Raw genomic sequence first — 22670 nt, 5'->3', positions numbered from 1 at the left:
GACAAAGATGAGTTTGGAAAAGATGTTGCGAGTAAAAAATTATGATGAGTACTGCTTCTGAAGTTTATTAAAACATGTAATTTAAACCAATTTAAATTATAATTAAATAGAGAGCATGCATTTAATGTTCCTCACTTACCTTGGCAAGATTTGCCAGCCTGGCAGTGGGTCATGTGGTTAAGTACGTTCTTCATGGTGCGACAGTGTGGCAATGCACACGTGTGCACATCGCCGTTAGCCTGGTCGCGCCGCTGGCACTTGTGGGCGTGAAGCAGCAGGACCAGCTGCTGCTGGATCAGCTTGCGCTTCTCTGGGTCGGCTGTGGGACCCCCCTGTCCTGGGACCATGCCCACAGTGGGCACCTGCTGCTGCAACTGGAGGAGAAGGATTGGATTAAACAGAAGCAACATTATTGCTGATTCACGGTGCATTAAAGCAACAAAAATCTCTCGGTTAAGGCTGTTTCACACGGATTGTCTAGTTCTTTTTCAATAGGAGACGTGAGGAAAGCGGCAAACGGGGGCGGTTACAGAGGTGAAGCGGAGTTGGTCCACACGCCTTGCTGGTGCACCCAAAATTCTGTCCCTTCTCCGGACATGGTACTTCATGGCAGGCGCCATTGAAGATAAACAAATTTGCACCAAATGCTGCACAAAACGCTTCCAATACAAGAGAAAAGCTGAAGTCGCGCGGTGATTTTGCCGCTTGCCGCGTACCGTGTGAAACTGCCATTAGTTATAAGACAGTATATTTGGTTACATTCTTAGGGATAATGGAGGATAAGTTTATTGCAGTAGTTTTGTCTCAAGGAACAGATTTTAGTTTGGAAATGAAATACACAAAATAGAAACTAACTTCAGATGGTAGTCAATAACTTACTACATGGGTTCAAACTTGGCTCTTCCAATCAGATTTTAGCATCTGTTATATAGACGGTTTCATCGGACGCACGTGATACACGTCTGGATCTAGGGATGTTAACAATTAATCGATCTTCGATTAATTGTCGATAAGAATTAAATCGATAAAAATTAACGATTGTCGACAAAGCAAGCACGTGTGTCCGGCGCCTGCGCAAAGCACATACACAGCTGGTGAAAAAATTAAACAAGCGCGAAGAAGTTAAACTAGCCATGATCACAACGATGCTTGATGCCAAACACTCACTTGGGCTTTATAACCTCATTCGAGACGAGGCTGGCTGCTAACGCAACGAAATGGCATCCGCAGTGGATCTGAGAGGTTCCGATGCCGAAAATCTAAACGGATTTTCTAATGAAAGGTTGAAATCTTCATAATAAAAGCATCTTTGCTGAAAGTACGCCGCAGGTCTAAAGCTGAGGTGACGACGGGAAAAGTGCCCTTTGTGTGCTTCTTGGATATAATTACAACAAGCGATGTATCAACGACTCAGAAAGCAAGGTGAACAACTAGAAAAATAACACTTGATGATAATGAAAACTTATTTTGTCATGGACGGACGGACTTTCATCCGACTGTGCGGCGTGCCCGTTATGAGGCGGAGTTTACTGTGTCTATTAGTCATTATATTTCATTACGAGATTCAATTGATGATTTTTATCAAAACACCAACTACATTGACTCGTTTTACAATCCCACTAGCATGTTATTTAGACAAAATAAAAACTTAATTCGCGTGAGGAAGCTGGCATTTTTACCCACACTTTTATGTCATTGGCTATATGTGACCCGTCACGGAAACCAGGGACACAAGTCGGCAGCACAAGTTTCGAGAAAATGAGAAACAAAGTTTTTTTTTCAAAATTTGTGATTTTCGTTTTATTGCAGAATCTGTTAGTTGAGATCACGAAGAAGCCTCTCCATGTTTGAGATAGCAGTTTTTGTATATTTAAAAGCGTACATTTTGCGGTTAAAATAGGCTTGTTTTTCCAGAGATTCTAGCGTGCAGCGGGGGGCGTCATTGTCTGTGTATATTTACATACTGTATAAGCTTGTGTTTTCACCTCCGCCCCCAAAGGGAACAGCATGACTACTAAACAAGGATAGTTCGCCCAAAAATTAAAGTAATGTAATTAATGACTTACCCTTATGTCGTTCTAAACTCGGAAGACCTCCGTTCATCTTCGGAACACAGTTTAAGATGTTTTATTGTTAGATTTAGTCCGAGAGCTTTCTATCTCCTTCATTGAAAATCTATGTACGGTTTCCATGTCCAGAAAGGTAATAAAAACATCATCAAAGTAGTCCATGTGACATCAGTGGGTCAGTAAGATTGTGTTAAAGCATCGAAAATACAGTTTGGTCCGAAAATAGCAGAATTACGACTTTATTCAGCATTGTCTTCTCTTCCGGCTCGAGCGTGAAGTCACGTGACTGTAGTGACGCGGCTGCCCTGTTCCTCAGACATGTTTGCTAAGTTTTTTTTTTCAAACTTATAGCGTGCATCTCCCCAGACTGTAAAGCTCGGGCGCGCAAAACAAAAGAAAAAGAAAAGAAGCTGGGGCGGAACAAATAACAGTCAGCCGAATCGTACGTCAGCCGCTTCACTGACTTTATGCGGCGCCGCAGTCGGATGACGTCAAAGTACCGCGAGAGCTCTTCAAGATATCTTACGGAGTAGTTTAATTTCGACTCGCTCTCGCGGTACTTTGACGTCATCTCTATGTCAGTTCCTGCAGCGCAGCATGAGTCTAAACACACAGAAGTTACACAGAGATCGTTGTATTCTTTATATAATTGGCTACATGCTTTGTCTATCAATATTTTCCATGAAGTCATTGGCTGATGGAGGAACGAGCGAGCGATTGGTAACATCTCTAAAGGACGTCACGTTTTCGAAGGCGCTGTTTGGATGATCTATTATACTGCCTCACTATTTTAAATACAAACTTTGAAGGCGGATTCATGTGTTTAACGGAGTGTAATCTCATATACCCTTACACGCCACGATGTAAATAGTCTTCAGATTGTATATTATATTGTATTACCTGACATTCATGCGAAATCTGATGTAAACAATCTATATTTCACGGATATACGCATTTGTGGACAAAATGGTCATTGGATAATCTGAAACAGACTGGATTCGACTTGTGATCAACAAAGGTAAAAAGTCATGTTTATTTTTGCATGTTGTCATTTGGACTTCTGTCATAAAATACTACATATGATGCTAGAACATGTATCTCAAAACGGCTTTACAGGGGGTATGGCTTAGCTAAATGAGATGTAAATGAGCCCTATTGTCTCCCCCAGTTGGAAAGAAGAGTCCCTTTCGTCTCGATTTTCTCGGTTCGAGTATTTCTGAGTTCCTATATTCAAATGGCCACAACTTCTCCATATCTTATCAGATTTCCATGTGTTACACATCATTGAAAAGCTTAGAAACTGCACTTTCAGAATCTGTGAATAACTCAAAATGCCCCAGATCCGACTTGTGTCCCTACTTTCCGTGACTGGTCACATATGTCACTGCTGTAATGGCTTATTGCACTATTATTGTTAACGATTATTCGATTGATTGATCGTTAATTTAAATGATCATCGAATATGGGAAATTGCATATTTTGACATCCCTATCTGGATCCGAACCTTACTTCCGGTTTTCGTTTTTTTAATGGTCTGTAGTTGCTAAACTGATCTCTTGAACAAATGTCTCGTCGAAAAAAACAAATGTTTTGGTTTCCTATGTGTTGTTTTTTTTTTTGCTTGTTATATATATAAACTATGTTTAAAGAACTTTGTAGTTATTATTCTTAGCGGAGTTTACCGGAAGTTACGTGCGGACTGCGACAGCCGCTTGCTTATGTTGTTACTGCTGAAACCGTCTATATAGACCATTTTATCGAATTCCATTTCATTTATCGAATTTTGTCTCTACAGTAAACTACAACATATTTAAATTATTTCTAGTCATCTTTACCTACTACAGTTATCTGCAGATATTACTTACCAAGTTGTTGTCTGATTAACTCTAATACAAGTAACGATTATTTTCATAATCGAATAATCAACTGATTTATTTATTTTTTTATTAATCGACTAATCGGATAAAACATAAATATTACTAAATTAAATTTTTCAAGTATTATAGCTAGATAAGGCACTAAAATAGGATATTTACAGGTAGAAGTGTACTTTTCAAACTGAAAAGGCCACACACTACTACAGAGATTATCTTTGCGATATTTCAATCGTTAAAAAAAGGTTTGTGCAGCTTTTAAATAGTAAAACATCAAAAAAGAAATAAACAAAATTTATTGAGTCTTCAGGAATGGGCTGGTGAGGAAATTTTGCCACAGATTAATAAACTCATTTGAATCAACTTTAGACCTTGATGAGAATGAACACTATTCGTTATTAACAAAATAAGCCGTAATAGTTAGAAGTGACTTACATGCATTGTTACAGTAATAAAAACAGACACTTAATTATTAAACACATCAACAATTAAACTAATACAAACTCACTTATATTAAGGACGAAATTGAACCTTTATTAGCCAGCGTTTGTTTGTGAATTTGTGTGTTGACAACGAATTTCATTATCGATTTTATCAATTAGTTGGTGCAGCCCATCAATGCCTAATCAATGCGCCAATATAAAAATACATTTTTCATATTTGTCAACTATTTGCTCCCAACAATTAAATTGTTAATGTTATAAAGTATTTAGTATGCAAAATACAACAAATCACATTATGCTGTGACGCATATAGGTAAATTTCCTGCTGTGATCATGTGAGCAAATTTTCTGCGTGTTAACAGAAAGGCAATTAGCTATATTAAAAAAAAATTAAGAGAAGCTGATCACATATATGATGTGCGGAAGCAAAAAAGGCCCTGAAGCGTTTTGAACTGAACTGGAGCCAGTTGTGGAGGGAGGGCGGCTACTCACCAGATTTGGCACGCTGGAAGCACCCTTCAGGGTGGACTGGAGGCTGTTGGAGAGAACGGCTTTGTTCTGGAGCTGCGCGTTTAGTCCACTGCTGGTCATCTGCTGCACTGAACCCTGCGCATACTGCTGCCCGAATGAGCCGTTTGCATTCGCAAGACCCATCTATGAAGGGGGGGTAAAACAAAGGTAAACTGAGAATTTGCATGTAATCCGTTTTATTAGTCTGAACTAAGACAAAGTAAATTAATCAAGTGAGAAATCACATTCAGGCATGTGATTGGCCAAGGACAAAAAAGGAAGGAAGGAACTTAACATCCCTTCACGTGGGCAGAAACAAAATGCACACCATAACATACGCAGAAAATACATTATGACCATTATTTCAATTATTTAATTCTGACGGAAAATTTAGATTTCAAATTTAAAATGTAAACATTTGACTACAGAAACCATGTTTAATTAAATTAGTTGATAAATGTGGAAAGCTGTAACAAGTAGCATTCCCTTACTATTTTACATCTGCAATAATTTTATTTTGCCATAATCTGACTATCACTCGCAAGGTTATACAATTTTAAGTTGGCCTTGGAATAAGGTGGACCTGAAGGCCTACATATAATTTGAAATGAATTAATTTTACAATATAGTACTGGTGAAATGAATTGCATTATGGTTTTTGAGTCATGGGTTGAATAATTTTCAGATAAGCTAAAAAGTGATGTGGGAAAATAAAATAAGAACAAAAAAAGAAATTACAAGCATATAAAATAGAAAAGAACAAAGTTACAAATAAAGTAAGATGATCTAACAGTATTGATTAGGTAGAGAAACGGTATTAAATTAATATATAACACTGTTTTCATTCTATAAATTAAATATAATTGATCTTTTTAAAGCTATAAAAGTGATTTTCCTTTTGTCTTGTAGTTTGATTAACATAATGACTCAAACATAAGCATTTCTTATAAGATGAACTGTCCCTTTAACACCGTGAGAATACTTGCAGAGACTGTGATATTACAATATAGTTTTTGCGCATATCTCCTGTCAAGCCCAAAGAAATTATGTGTTTGCGTGATTATTGAAACGCGCATAGGCTTTGGAGTTTATGTGCGTATGCGCACTGAAAACAGTTCACTTTAGCATCTTTGTCGCTCAAATAGTCTAAAATCGCTTAAATGTTACTGTAAACTGTAAACTTTCTTATTAACAGTATGTCAGTATGTTCTTATTACAGCATTTCATGCAATATTTTGCAGTTTCACCATATTTACATTTAAGTACTTACAGCCGTAGACTAGTTAGACCAATGTGACTTACAAGCGAGGAGTATGTTTATAATCCGTTCAAGTCCATTCCAACAAAAAATCTTTTAGGTCACTTTGCAATGTCAGTCTGTGTATATGTTGTTTTAATTGATTGATGCCTTAATATTCAACAATGAAAGTTTTACAGCGCTTTGTGTTGACTTTACATCCCGAAGGCAGTCGCTCTACGCATCTTCAACAAGCTTGTATGACGAAGAACACAGAAATGCGGATGACATCAAAGTAGCGCGAGAGCCGTTCGAAAGCAGACTTCCTTATGACATCTCGATTCGCTCTCGCCGAAAGGTGAGGGATTTTCATGCCTGATGTGTATGACGTAGAAGACAGAAAACGTCTAGGATCCATGTTGGATGACGGGGAAACTCGCGCACAAAGACAGTGCGCGCATACAGACAACGCAGGCATACTGTCAAGCACTTGCAACAACAGCACTTGCAACAACACGGGCATACAACACGCGCGTGATTACCCCCCCATCAAAAAAAAAAATCATCGGATTTACGCGATTCAGACGGGTCATCCCACCAAGGTCAGAAAATACGGAAATCCTTATTTATACGGAAAAATCACATCCCTGCACAGTATGACTTTAATTCAATACTTTCACACCAGGCTCTGCAGCACAGATTCCAATAACCAATAAACCAATAAACGTATGATTACTCCACTTTCATAAAAACAATCCTGATAATTTACTCACAACCATGTCATCCAAGATGTATTTCTTTTTTGTTCAGTCGAGAGAAAATAATTTTTTTTGAGGAAAACATTCCAGAATTTTGCAGTCTTGTAGGCTTGCCGCGATAGTCGGTGAAACGGTGATAACCGGTGCTTCAGCCTCTCACCGGTTAAATCACTTGCCCACCGCGACACCGTTCACCGTCGTTTTGATATTTTCGTGTAATTAATTCATTTAGTTTCGTTAGAGAGAGCAAACACTAAGAACTGAAAATGTCTGCTGACTGAATTTACCGGAGCTGAACGCGCGTCACGTCACAGAGCAGCAGGTGTCAGATTTCATTTATTTCTGTCAGAGTTTGCGAGGCGAGCTGACTGATGATGACAGAATCCGCGTGCTTACTCGTTTTTGTTATAATATACATATATGATGTTTAATATAAGCGAGATCGTTTTGTTGTTGTGTTTTTCATCAAGAAAAATAATAAACCCATCATTGAAGCAGCGCTTTTATGGAGAAGTAGCCGGTTGCTCTGCTTGGGACTTGCGGGTTATGTGAGAATTACCTGTGCACATTGACTCAAGCACTTAATTAAACCAGCTGTTGCACTCGCATTGCACGCAAATTCATACGCAATTTAACGCAGCTTACGCAAGCGCTGCATTTAAACAGTTGCATAATTCAAAAGTGAATGTAAAATGTGCCCGTCTGCATGCGCATTTATAAGCCCCTCCCACCCAATGATACCGGGATCACAGAGTTTGTGACGCGCCGATTAACCGGTGGGAAAATAACGTCACCGCGGCAACCCTACAGTCTTGCACTAGCCAAGTGATGCACCAACACGACATTGCGTACTACGTAATCATGTTGTAAGGTCCCGTGTTACATATGTAAAACACACGCTTGTGGACCATTTTAAACAACAAACTGACACACAGACATTACCTAGTATCATTCCACATACAACAACGTTGGAACTAGGGATGTCAATTTATGCAATTCCCACATTCGATGATCGTTTAAATTAACGATCAATCAATCAATCGAATAATCGTTAACAGTAATAGTGCAATAAGCCTTTACAGCAGTGGCATATAGCCAATGACATAAAAGTGTGTGTAAAAACACCAGCTTCCTCACGCGAATTAAAAGATTTTATTTTGTCTAAATAACATACTAGTGGGATTGTAAAAGGAGTCAATGTAGTTTTGATAAAAATCATCAATTTGATCTCGCAATGAAATATAAATGACAATTTTTTATCCGATTAATCGATCAAGTGCTAGATTAATCGATTACAAAAAGAATCGATAGCTGCAGCCCTAGTTAGCAGCCAGCCTCGTCTCGCATGATGTTAAAAAGCCCAGGTGTGTGTTTGGCATCGAGCATCACTGTTATCATGGCTAGTTTAACTGGTTTCATTTTTAACCAGCTGTATGTGCTTTGCACACACGTGCTTGCTTTTTCGGCAATTGTTAAGTTTTAAAAAGTTAACATCCCTAGTTGGAACGGTCCTTTTTTCCACATTTGTAGACACTGGAGTGGTAGTTTCACATACGTTTTTTCGTGACCTTTCGGTGAAATCATGTTAAACAAAAGGTCACGTGCCAGTGCAAGACAAGAAGTTGTGATTAAAAAGTACTTTTTTGGCAAAAAAGACAATAGTTTTTTTATAAGACCCTTATGCCTCAGTTGGGATCGTTTAAAGCCCTTTGAACCTGCATTGAAACTATAAACTGTTAAGATACACTGAAGTCCACTATATGGAGAAAAGTCCTGGAATGTTTTCCTCAAAAAACGCAAATTCTTTTTGACTGAACAAAGAAAGACAAACATCTTGGATGACATGGGGGTAAATAAAATTATCAGGATTTTTTTAATGAAAGTGGAATATTCATTTAACAAGTTTGGGCTACAAATAAGACAAAAATTAATTCTCAAAGTATAATTTTACATAAAGTCTCAGCACATTGTGCCAGTTTGGTGCCACTTATTTAATTTCACACAAAAAGATGTTTTTGTTGTATTTAGTCTGTAATTTCTGTCTGCATGAAACACTTTACGAACACCAAAAATGCTTGTTCAAGCCTTAATTTTCAATAGAAAGTGTTAAGCAGATGGCACAAATTAAGTCTGTACAGTAAATTTTGTTAATATGTGGAGTCTGTGTGACTCTAACTGCCTGATATTAAAAATGACAAAAAATTCTAGCAATTAACCAGCAGAAACCTGGTAAACACAAGCTGTGCAGGTGGATGAACCCGCTGAGATATTTGCACAGAGCCGTACGCTGTAACTATAGTGTAAGCAGCAATGCTTTTGACGGCATCCGATGAGAGCAGCTCCAGCGATCTGAAGCCCATCCCCCAGTGCAAACGCACGGACCCTCGCATTCGCTAATGCAGGCCTGCAGCCATTAGCGCTGTGCACTCCGCTGCTTAACGTGCCTCAGTGAGGAACTCCCTGTCCTGATCAGTAAATCTCTCTCAGTCTTCCATTGGGTCTTAACCAGGAGTGAAGCCTCTCTTTCAACATAAATTACCTCCACCACCTTAAGCCCAATTTATACTTTTGCATCGATAGCCTAGTACGCCATAGCCTAGGCAAGAACCCTATTGCAAAGGCTGATGCACACCTCTCCAAAAATTTAACCGCAAGAGTTTTAATTGGTCTTGTAGAACCCCAGGTAAAGAAAATCTGTGCCGCATTTCCACATACGACCGTAAAAACAAAAGCAGAGGAGCGAAATTTAACAACTCAAGCTGCAACAGAAGTTGCTGTCTTTTTGCTCTATCACAGTTGACGCTTCTCCAACAACGTACACAACAAGCTGCTGCTTTCTTTGGCATTTACTTTGATAATGTAACATGCCGGTGGATATTGCCTACTAGCGATCTGCATGTATAATAGGCTTTATGCCCAGCTGCACTACTTCCTGAACTTCAGCCAGCTCCTTGTTTCATGTCTGACTACTCAGAGGTCAGGCACACCAGGATTAATCAGTTTGTCCAATAATGGCAGACAGGAAACAAGGAGCTGGCTGAAGTTCAGGAAGTAGTGCAGGTGGGCATAAAGCCTATTGCACATCAACGCGAACAATAACGCACAAGTATAAATGAAAATTGACACATAGAGGATAAGGTGTAGGTCCTATGCAGAACTATAAATCAAGCTTTAGTCAAGAGATTTCACCCATTTTACAAATATGCAACAATGCTAGTTGGTTGACTGAAGTCATACATGTTGGTAACGATAGGAATTACCTTTGCTAAGAATTTAACAGTGGCAACAAAACTGTATTAATTAATGCTATGATGTTTTTGGATAACCGAGAGAAAGAAATAATTTACAATGGAAGGAATTAACTTTATTGACTTGCCTATCTTGAACCTATTGGACACAAAACCAAATTATAGACGGTTTCAGCAGTAACAACACTAACAAACGGCTTTCTTAAAACATGCATAACTTTCTGTAAATTCCGCAACAAAACAATGACAACAAACTCCTTTTAGAGTAGTTTATTTCTGATAACAAGCTAAAAAAACAACAAGTAGATTTTCTTAGTTCAAACGAGAGATAAAGCGTATCAAAAACTACACTTAGCTAATGTTATGGTGTAAAATGTGTACTATATAATGTATACCAGTGGTTCTCAAACTGGGGTCCGGGGCCCCCAGGGGGGCCGCGAGATGGTGCCAGGGGGGCCCAGTTTTATGACATTTTATAAAATACGTTCATTTATCATGAATTCTTTGTAAGGAAACCTAAAAAATAAGGCTACTAACCAACAGCACTACTTTGTATAACTTAATATGTTTTGTTTAATTAAAATGTTACATTTTAGAACAGTTTTTTGTCATACATTTTCTTTGGGGGGGCCGCGAAGGAATGCAGCGTACACAAGGGGGGCCGCATGCGGAAAAAGTTTGAGAAGTATTTGTAGGTATTTGTTCCAGAGTTCAGTATAGACACTAGGTCCCTAGACTAGCCTGGGTGCCAGCCGATCTTAGCCCTGCCCACAAGATTTTGAAAACGGGAAGATCGGTCTGGGGTTTCTGCGTTGAGGAGCTACTATGCTAGGACAAATGCTGGTCGAACCAATCAAATTGTCGGGGCGGGCTTTATACGATGATGGACAGATAATCAACAGTAACGTAATGAACCACGTCACCAAAGAGTGCGTGTGTTGAATGGCTGCCGCTGTAGAGTTCAGGTGTGGATTCTGACATTGAGTCTGTTCTAAGATATTGACAGAGCATTGATTTTAAAAGAGTAACAGAGAAACGCGAGCAGGGCATTTGTTGATGTTTTTGCCGTCCTTCCTATTCGGCAAAAGTTGGTCGCAACTGAAATGGCTAACGTCATCACGGCGATGCAACTCAGCGTGCACGACGAGATGGATATAATTAGCGGTCGTTGCCAGCTTCTTTTCGGAAGCCCGGAATCGTGGTTGCTGAATAAGTGGAGGGACATGCTAGGCTCCAATATTTTCAAGCAAACGTAATGGGTATTGTCGTGGATGAAGTTCACCTAACGTACAAATGGTAAGAGATAGTCTTACTCTATGACTTAGTAAATACTTCATGTTGTGATATAAACGAAATGTTGTAAACATAATAGGTGTTGATGTACATTCGCTAACTCTGTAAAATCACAATGTTAGTGTCATTGTAGCGAAATAACTAGCAGTTCGGTCAGGCTGCAAAGACGTAATTTCAACATACGTCACACACTCCGTTGCTCTGATTGGTCGTAGGTCTATCCAATTGAGTGCAGAGGCATTTTTCGGTTGAGACACGCCTCATAATTATAGCTCAATGGGAGGTATCAGACTCAAATTCTGACTAGAATTGAGTATGACAACGTCAGGCTATCCCTAGACACTAGAGACCGGAAGTAAAGTTCCGCTAAGACGCGTAATCGCATCACCGCACGTGCGTCCGATGAAACATCTATAGCAGTGTTTCTCAATCATGGTCCTCAAGGACCCCCTTCCAGAGAGTTTTAGATGTCTCCTTATTTAAAACACCCGAACCAACTCATCAGCCTCCTTCCAGAATGCCTCCCTAGTATCAAGCTAATAATTTAAATCAGTTGTGTTAATTAAGAAGACATCTAAAACATTCTGGAAGGGGGTCCTTGAGGACCAGGGTTGAGAAACACTGGTCTATAGGACTATGTTTAACAAATTTTGATAAAAGCTGAAAATTCAAAACTGCCAAAATATTTACAAACCTGTGATCACACATTTTTTTCTTTCCTTTTTTTAACCTTATGTCAGCTTAATGGCCATGACATCCATGATGAGGGCCAAATTTAGTATAGGTATTACTAAAGATTTACATTTTCTAAAAACCTTAAAGTCGACATAAAACACAAGTTGCAATTGTCTTTAATTGCCTTTTAATTTCCCTATAGTGATGAATATCCAAGTGAAACGTCTTCTAAAATTGGGGGGGGGGGAATTGGGCCTGCGTGTGTACAACCAAACAAATGGCAGACTACATGATTCTGTTTGTGCTGCTCAAGGCTATACTGATTGATTTCATCCATCAGTATCGTTTGGATCTTTGAAAATTTGGCTTTGCTAAAAAAATCACGACAATAAGGATCAACTAAAGCGAGTCCCCAATAGTCTTGGCCTTGCACCATTTACTCGTGACAGGAACAGAAATCGTTTTGAGAGAGATTGGAGGTTAACATTTCTGATTAAGAAGCCAGATGAACTTAAAGCTTAAGTGTGCAGATTAATCATTAAATTTTTTTTTAATTATTTGATGACATAAAACATGAATTGAATTAAACATTACTGTGACAAGTTAAGACATTGCTCCGAGTAATGCTAATAAAGAGTCGACTAAGGAGTTTCCCAAGGTCTGAACTGAATGGTCGTTGAGAATTTAAGCACCCAGCTAAAAAAAAAACTCTCAAAAGAAAATCACCACTTTAGTCATGCACATCTTTACAGTGTAAAGAGCTACTGAAACACTAATGCAGGCCGGTCTTGCACACTTGAGCGGCACTTGGGACTGTCATCTGTGTGCAATGCAAACACAAGCTACAGTGCCAATAGCACATCCGAGCACCTCTGAGCAAACACCACAGATATGAAAACCTCTACAACTCCTGTAACGCTATTCAAAACATTTTACTTGCTGTGACATGAGATGGAACACAACTTAATTTTAGGATGCATCCAACATCTTGATCAAGTGTGCACTCACGATAAACAGGTCATGCGAGTAACAGACTCATTTCCAAATGATTTGATGTTAAAACAAACAGACGCATGTAACTAGGACTATACAATAAATCGCATGTGATTCTCATGCGTATCTTGTCAGAAAAGCCGGTTTGCTGATTAGTAGTAAATCACCATCACCTGCTTAGATGGAGCATAATTTTCCACACAAAGCGTAGTTCCCTGACAATCGGGGCAATTTCACCTTTATTATCACGAATGAATCGCATGCAATAATGAATGCGATATTGGCCAGCGTGTCAGTGAACTACATCTTTGTTTAGTAAATGCCCCTCCATCAGAAAGCAGGTGATGTCCATTTACTACCAATCAAGGAACGGCTTTACTGATGATATGCGGATGACAATCGCATGCGATTTATCGTGCAGCCCTATATGTAAGCCTGATAACAGATTCAACACAAAACACCGAGATGCTTAAAGGGGCATTCCACTTTTTTTAACATATGCACATTTTCCAGCTCCCCTAGAGTTAAACATTTGATTCTTACTGTTTTGGAATCCATTCAGCTGATCCCCAGGTCTGGCGCTTGCACTTTTAGCATAGCTTAGCACAATCCATTGAATCTGATTAGACCATTAGCATCGGGCAAAAAAATAACCAAAGAGTTTTGATTTTTTTCCTATTTAAAATTTGACTCTTCTGTAGTTACATTGAGTACTAAGACCGACAGAAAATTAAAAGTTGTGACTTTCTAGGCAGATATGGTTAGGAACTATACTCTCATTCTGGTGTAATAATCAAGGACTTTGCTGATGTAACATGGTTGCAGCAGGCGTAGTATAGTTCCTAGGCATATCTACCTAGAAAATAGCAGCTTTTAATTTTCCGTCAATCTTAGTACACAACATAACTGAGGGCTAACTTTTTCACTAGGGGCACAGTTGCCCCCAACTGAAAATGTTAGGGGCGCATCCAGAAACTTTAGGGGCACACACTGTAAATCAACATGCTAACCAAATATTCACATTTCTACTAATTTACACTGTATTACTAATAAATACTTTAATGATGGATGGAGAAAGTACAATGTGCTGTTTCAAATTCAGTGTCACGTCACAAAAAAGGTCAAATTTACTGGTCGCACATTTAAAATTAACTGGATGTAAAATTCAGTGGCACACTCGCAAATTTTGGTGGCAGTCTGGAGCCCTGTAACTACCGAAAATATCAAAACTCTTAAGTTAATTTTAAGAGCGATGCTAATGGTCTAATTAGATTGAATGGATTGTGCTAAGCTATGCTAAAAGTGCTGGTGCCAGACCCGGAGATCAGCTGAATAGATTTAAAAATGGTAAGAATGAAATGTAACTCTAGGGGAGCTGGAAAATGAGATGTGTAAAAAAAGTGGAATGTCCCTTTAAGAAAATGTGAGAAGCAAACTGAGAAGTACAACAACAAGCAACAGAAAACATTTCTAGTGCAAGACTGCAAAACAAGTCTCCAAGTTACCACATTTCTTAGCCAAAATCTAGCATATCTAATGTCAAAATTATCTTTATCTTTCAAACCGTTCAACAAAGTTGGTTTGGGCACAAAGAGGTGACCATTCTGAGGGTGACACAGAGGAGTTGTTAACATTACGTTTTAACCAAAGGGGTCCTGAAAAACCCAAACTTTTGAAAAGGTTCAAAGTGCATGCTTTAAAAAACGACAACGCCATCATTTTCATGTAAACTACAAAATGTTGACATACCAAAACATTGGTGGAAACCAAAAAATAACCTGTTTGTATAGTGAAAACGGTGATGTCATGCAAGTAACATGTTCAGTTTTCAGGCATGCGTGTGTACAACCAAACAGATGGCGGACCACATGATTGTGTTTGTGCTGCTTAAGGGTTTTTAACGCTTTTCCATCAAAGTGTAGATTTAATACACCAGTACCACAACCAAAAACTACTGGTCTTGCATGCCTAATACAGCGTTCATAGTCGTTTTTGTGGATCCGTATGAACGGTACCATTGATAACCTACAAATGATTAATATGTATGTTGTAAGCTTATTGATAACTGAAGTTCTCTGAATGTCCCCGTCTGAAGCGGAAATTACAAACTGAAACCACATCCAAACACGTTGGTCGAAACCGAAACAACTTGCTTGTTTGTATTCAAGCTTGTGGGAGCTTTCAAAGTGAACCATGCTAACCATTTCATCATCAATCAAACGTTTTACTATACATCAAACACAGCGTTACTTACCTTGTTCATGTTTCCCGCTTGCTGGGCGTTAATGGCGTTATGTGCCCCCATTTGCGGTGTACCCTGGGTAAGAGTCTCTGCCAGTACACTGCCCCCTTGCCCAGTACCGGCTCCGAGCGGTGCCCCTTGCATGGTCTGACCCTGGAACTGCATCCCTGGAGCTGCCCTGCCTCTTCCAGCCGGCCCCATGACGCCATTCATCATTTGCCCTTGCTGGGCCATGTTCTGCCCCATGAGTCCATGAGCCTGGTTGTTATTGTTCAGTAAAGCCTGGTTAAAGCCAGTATTGAGGCCCATGCCTTGACTATTGTTTCCCTGACCAGTCGGGGTGCCGACAGGCTTCGGAGGCTGGGTCTGATGACTGGGTGAACCCTGGCCCATGGGACTTTTACCCAAGGCACCCAGTTGGCCACCCATTCCAGGCTGAGGGCTGACGGAGCTGAGGTTTCCTCCCAGACCGGGGCCATTCCCTGCCTGCAGGAGCTGGGACAGCTGCTTATGCTTAGCAGCAGCATCTGGGACGTTGCCACCCATCCGGCTTACCACCCCTCCATCCCCATTAGAGGGCATGGACATCAGCCCCAGGTCTCCGTTGGGTATCAGCTCATCTGGAAGATCATTTTCCAAGTCAAACAGGGACACAAAGTCTGGAAAAAGAGAAGAAGACATGAATATATTTGCACATTTTATTAACACCAATATACATCGTATTACAGACAATCTGAGTAATATTAAGTTGAAAACCAAACTTTCAATGGACAATTCATTTCCAATAAGAATAAAATTGTAGTAATCTAGTAAGTTTTTCTTCTTTGTCATGATCATATTACGTTATAGATACAGATTTTTCTACATGAGATGATCAATCGGCCACCCTGCTCCATAGATATCAGCATTGAGATTGGCAAAGGAAAAATAAATGAACAACAAAATTAGAGCCCGACCGATATGCATTTTTTGGGGCCGATGCCGATACAGATATTAGAGAGTAAAAAAAGACCGATAACGATATATCGGCCGATATTCATTATGTGCATATTATAGTACAGTACACATATACTACAGTATATTATACTACTACAGTACTGTACATAGAATACACTATATACATTAACAGAATATACTATATATAAATACTTTTTGCAATGATCACTCTATGATCACACCACAAATGTGGTGATCAAACACTTAAAATGACGTGACAAAGATATGTAATATAGGCAGGTGTGTTTTACAAGTTAACAATAAACTTTATTATCCAAAATGATTCTGATATAAGTGCACAAAACAGTAAATTGGACTTATTATAAATAACTTTAAAACACAAACAAAACAAAATACATATAACTTAAACCATTGTCAGTTTTAACGAGAATAATGTTATATTGGGCTTATTTTAAAAAATGGAAACTTATAAAGTCATTGTTATATTGGGCTTAGCTTTCGAGTAAGTTATAGACTTCACAAATTAATTAAAAACTTACCGTTAAGACGACAATGCTTGAATTACTGACAACATACTGATGAAGGCTAATGTTTAATGTACTGCACAACTTTTTTATAACACGAACCCACAGTGTTCTGCCGGGACTTTAAACTTTTATAAAACTAAAGCGTCTGCTCTCCGCCTCTTTTATTTAAGAAAGGGTGTAAAGTTGCGCGAGCTTATTTAATCAATTGCTTTGAAATGAGCATGTAACAGCACAAGCAGCTGTACTCCCACAGACTGCGCATCAGTTTAAGCGCGTCCTTTCTCCGCCTCGCGTCATTTCTTCCGCTTGCGTTTGCAACAACTCGCAAGTGGACAAAAAAGACTGATTAAAACCACCAAATGTAAACAGGAATGTGTCTCTCTCGTCCACTTATAATCCAATCGACCAAAGCGCGTCTTAATACCAGGTGTAAAATGTATTGAAGAAACCGCGTGACTGCCGCGCCCGCCACCTGAACTGAGAGACTGACTGAAGTGAAGGGGGTGGGGGATTGGCTGATGTCACTACAGTGAGTGACCTGAGTCGCCATTAGCAACCAATAGGGCGCACTCTGCTGGACAAACAAGTACTTACATCTTTCAAAAGCATTTAATGTGTTCTGTAAGGAACGTTCATATCGGCTTCATATCTGCGGCTTATACGCCGATACAGATATATCTGCGACATGCTCATATCGGCCGATAAAATCGGCAAAACGATAAATCGGTCGGGCTCTAAACAAAATCAAAGATAAGACCAATAAACGTCACATGCTTTCTGTTTCACTATGAAAGAAGTATACGGATGTAAGGATGTCTAATACTCTGCAGGGAGCATTCAAAGCTAAAATAAGATCCACTCCAGCTGTTCATCGGTTACCCCCTCGTACCCCACCAGCTGCCCATCAGTCTGGTCTACCTCCTCATAATGCTGAGTTCAACATAACTAGCTGCATTTTGATTTCAACAAAGAATTTACATAACAGGCTACATTTAAAAAGTACCGTTGTGTTCAATTTAAACTTCTGTTTGTACCACCAAAGTATTTTTGTCTACATGTCTAGACTACTAGGGGTGTAAAGATACATCGATTTTATTTATAACGATTTGATGCCACAGATAAAAATTTATTTGTGTTACCTTTATTTTGACACTCCCCATGTCCTCATTCCTTGACGTAAAGTCCATCTACGCATTTCTGCCAAAGCGCGCATTTTTGTTTATTTTCGTCTGCTAGCGTCAGCAAGTGAATGCGAACACAGCAAAAGAGACAGAAGACGAGCGTGTGTTTAGCATTGCAGGTGATATTGTCCATGCAAAACGTAATGTACTCTCTCCTGATAATATTGATTTTTTTTTAGAAAAATCTCTCAAAAGAGACCACTGCAGCAATTGTTTGACTGTTAGATCTGATATTGTGTTATCGATCAAATGCTTAAGTTTAACAGCTTTATTTTATATTAATTTAGTTTACTGTCACTTGTGCACATTTTGGCACAAAATACTGAAAGATTTTGACTGTTGCCATCATAAGCTTGATTTTGTGTGACATTTTGCCCCTCGTTATTAATTTTTCTTTATTTATAGTAAATGTATTTTTTGTTCATTTGTTGTTGTAAATGTTCCAATTGGGACCGAGATTGTGCCATTTTCCAAGAGTTTAATTAAATTTTCAGGTTATATATTTTAGTTGCATTTTTAAGAAAAAATGTAACTGAAACTAGGCACGCTACATAAAAATATCAGCAAATTAATCAACATTTAATCGAAAATGTTGATGTTAACGGCAAACATTGCATCGCGGGGGAAATAAATTTTGTATCGAATCGTAATGAACTGTCAGATTTACACCCCTAAAGTCTAAAAAAACAATTTTTTATGGCACAATGAAATAATTTACCACCTAATGAAGTGTTTGGTGAATCAACATGAATCCAGCAATGCTGTGACATCAAATAAATTGGGCCACACTAGAAACACTCTTTAGTGGTTTTAAGCACTATTCGGATAGAATTGGTTTTCCAAATAATGTTTGAGTTTCAATGTGTCCCCCACGACGTCTGTGATTTTATGTACCGGTTCAGACAGGACTAAAATTCACAGGCTTGTCTGATTTGGCTCCTCTTGATAAAAAATTTTATTTCACCAAATGAAAAAAATATCCATGTCTGAATGAATGGGAAGCAGGATGTACTATATACACGCGTTAGTAAGACCTTATGGCATATGACATTGGTTATAACATGAAAAGAATTACGTTTTCAAAAGATATTGCTGGCTAACACAGACATTCGTTTTTCTCCTTGTAAAACTAATCCTGTCCGAATAGGGCTTTACAAAACTAAATTAAATAATGAATAAAGAGCTTGTCATGCCATAAGGCAATGTCAACGTTTGCAAACAACAAAGAAAAACATTCTTGCTTTAAACGTCAGCGACTTAGGGAAAATCGCTCAGCTCAACAACGTCACTTTTTACTCAGCCATCCAATTACAGTCGAGGAGCAGTGGGACAAATACCACAAAAACCAATCAGTGCATCGTACAATAACTGATAAACAAACAGAAGTATCATAAACACCAAAGCACTTAGCTGAAGAAGTTGCATTGAAACACTTTGGTGTACAAGCACTCTAAAAGTCACTGTCTCCCACTTTGTAATGTTAACATAGTAAAGTATACATGCCAGAATTGAGGGTTTCACCTGCATTTTCTCTGATGCATATAGTCTTTTATATAATGCATAAATGTAAACAACAATCAGATATAAAGTTCAACAAATGTGCATGTTTGAAAGCAGCAAATTCTTTCGCCGCAGGTGGGTGCTCGTCGCAGTGTCCCATGCGACCAACTGTGAACCAACTGTGCATATGTGCTTGGCCATTTCGGTGGGTGCTTAAGCCGAGCCCCAGAGCACCCACGGGATCGGCGTCTATGTGCTCGTTTATTGTAGCACTTCCATCCGTGAAACAATAAGTGAGGAACCTTTTTGGGGTTATAACATTTACCGCCACACTGAAAACGCATTCTGATGGTGTTACGCAGATTGAAACTTTTTCGCAACATTGAGTGACCAAGAGAAAACGGGCATTTCTCAATCCGAAGGCTGCAGCCTGCAGTTTGTAGAACGATGAGCTTTGTACAAAATCAACACGTTTCAGAAAGTCAGGGCATAGAGGAGCAACAATAATGTATGGTATGTGAAAAATAATGTGTTTTTTTACCATAAACCACACTAGGGCTGCACGATAAATCGCATGCGATACCACGCGCATCACGTCAGTAATGCCGGTTCCTTGATTAGTAGTAAATCGCTATCAGCTGTTTTCAGATGGAGCAGCTTTAACTACACAGAGCCATAGTTCCCTGACAAGCTGGGCCATATCGCATACATATCGCAGGCGATACGTCCGCAATAATTAATGCGAAATTGCCCCGATTGTCAGTGAACTACGGCTCTGAGTAGTTAAAGCTGCTCCATCTGAAAACAGCTGATGGCGATTTAATACTAATCAAGGAACCGGCATTACTGAGGAGATGCGCCTGACAAACATATGCGATTTATCGTGCAGCCCTAAACCACACAAATTTATTGTATTACACCAAATACACATAATAACTTGTTTTTATCAAACAGCTCTTTAACAGCTGATATTATTTTAGATTGTAGTTTGATTGGTCATTTATCTGGGATTCTGACTTTTTTTCCATTCAGCTTGAAGTCACCATTAATCGTAAGTAACCAAGAGTGACAGTCGAAGTTTTAAGAATTGTGGGTCACATGAATTGATGACTTGGTGTGTTTCAGATTAAGCAATTAGCACACGTTAACCCCTACTGCCTGACTAATACTATTGTCATTTACCTCTTATGAAAACCCTAAAGACAGCTGGGGTGGCCACAAGCATTTTCATCAGGTTCATAAGTGTATAGAAACAATGGGCAGGAAATTATATCAGAAAATGTATCTGCTTGGACCCATACAAAATATAAAAAAACGGGGAAAACCACCACATGGCTCTGTGGGAAGTCCGTTTTGATCAGTGTACATAAACACCAACTTAAGTTTGATGCCTTATGCTATGTGCTTGAAAATATATTTAGGAGAACACACAGAAACTATGGATTAAGTGGGAATTCGTTTACTGGTGCCGGGGAATGGGAATAAACACTTTGAAGCATCTCTTTAAAAATTCTGCTTTAACATTCTTATAAAAGTTACACAAAACAACAAGTAATTAGTGCTGCACAATTAATCGCATCGCAATCGCAATGTCAGCCTGTGCAATTATATGACAGCAAAATGTTGCAATTATATTAAATAAATAAATGTGTGGACTTGTTAACACAAACTTTCTGATAACAGTTTGATGATTTTCCTTACTGTTTAAAAAAGAAAGAAAAACGAACAAAAATGGCAGTGCACGTGTGGCATGCACATGGGTGGCGTGTGTCGTCACTTGTGTGTGCTCAGCGCGGAAATACCAGAGCGAAGCTGGATGCAGAGGAGATTGACAGTGATCTGGTAGCAAAAAAAACCTCTACGTCTGTTGTATGGCGGTATTTTGGATTTAGGATTACTGACACTGAGCAGTTGCTACATCATGTGGCAATTCGAAAACATTTCTAGTTTTACAAATACACATTTTAGCATTATCATTAACTGTGTGTGGATTTTTCTTAAAACACATCAAGTTGACTCATGATACCATTTATTATAATCGCAGCCGCACATCGCAATATTAGCATTAGGGATGGGCAATATAAACGATATGCAATATAAACAATAGAAAATTGGCATACGATAGAGATTTAAAATCTATTGCACTATCGCGATAATGCGTGTTGATGACACAATCTACCCGCGAACTTAAGAGCCACGAGCTGCAGCCGAATAAACATGGATGAAAGCGTCAGTGAAACAGAGGAACTCGTGAAAAAGACCGATGCAACATCTATTTTTTGGATTTAAGCCATAAGTTACATAAGTTAACTGCTGCTCCACGCGCGAAATTGGCATTATGGTAAAATACAATAATATATATGCTGTAGAGTGTGTCAGGCAAAAGTTCCAGCTAAGAGAGGTAACAAGACTAATCTGGCCATAACAGTTTACTTTTACTTACTTTTTAGCAGTTTGGCTTTTGTAAGGGTCTATATAACCTGTTCTGAAACGTGTCTATTGAAAGTATTATATCGCAATACATATCGCTATCGCAAGAGGCTGCAATGTATAACGCAATATGGATTTTAGGCCATATCGCCCATCCCTAATTAGCATCAATAACCGCAATGAGAAAAAATTCCCAAATTGTGCAGCCCTACTAGTAATTGAAATAAATTATGCAATACACACAAGAAAACAGCTATGCTAGTAATACCACAGGGAACCCAGCTAATGCTGAATCAGACACAACAGAACAAAGGGCAAGATGGACTTTGATAGCAACCTGTGGCATTAGTTTCACTTTTGTCTTTACTAGTTTACTAAAAAGCATCCTAGCATTGGTAAATCCAGTCACCAGCGCATCAGATATCTCATAAGAAGAGAGATAAGCAATTCCCTGCATCTTCAAAATCAGGGACGTTGCCCCAAATCAGTCACGCTTCAGCCGAGACATTAAACTGAGCAGTGAGCCGTCTGCCTGAAGCTGGTGTACGGCAGCGTTTACACGCTTGGCTGTGTTTGTATGTTCACTAATGCAAACGCGGCTGGAATAAAAGCGCACCCTTGGCTGCCGCACGCTCACAATAACAGAAGTAGAAACACCCAGCTGGCAAACAACACGCCCACTAGAACCGTATCTGACAACAATACACGGCAAAACAAAAATCACCACACAGAC

General features: G+C 39.1%; 1 protein-coding gene across 3 annotated transcripts in view; it reads right to left on the bottom strand.

The window, feature by feature from the left end:
* LOC141362798 (histone lysine acetyltransferase CREBBP-like) overlaps positions 1 to 22670 on the bottom strand; it is a 56440-nt gene that overhangs the window by 24548 nt on the left and 9222 nt on the right. For all 3 annotated transcript variants that reach the window (XM_073865046.1, XM_073865047.1, XM_073865048.1), the window contains exons 2-4: positions 15355 to 16001; positions 4879 to 5040; positions 140 to 374 (exon numbers count right to left, since the gene is read on the bottom strand). In XM_073865046.1, coding sequence (XP_073721147.1) covers positions 140 to 374; positions 4879 to 5040; positions 15355 to 16001 — 1044 coding nt within the window. The remainder of the gene's footprint in view (positions 1 to 139; positions 375 to 4878; positions 5041 to 15354; positions 16002 to 22670) is intronic.

Source organism: Misgurnus anguillicaudatus, unplaced genomic scaffold (genome assembly GCF_027580225.2).
Source record: "Misgurnus anguillicaudatus unplaced genomic scaffold, ASM2758022v2 HiC_scaffold_29, whole genome shotgun sequence".
Classification (NCBI taxonomy): Eukaryota; Metazoa; Chordata; class Actinopteri; order Cypriniformes; family Cobitidae; genus Misgurnus; species Misgurnus anguillicaudatus.
Note: the sequence above shows the minus strand (reverse complement) of the source record. Positions and strands in the feature narration are given on the sequence as shown.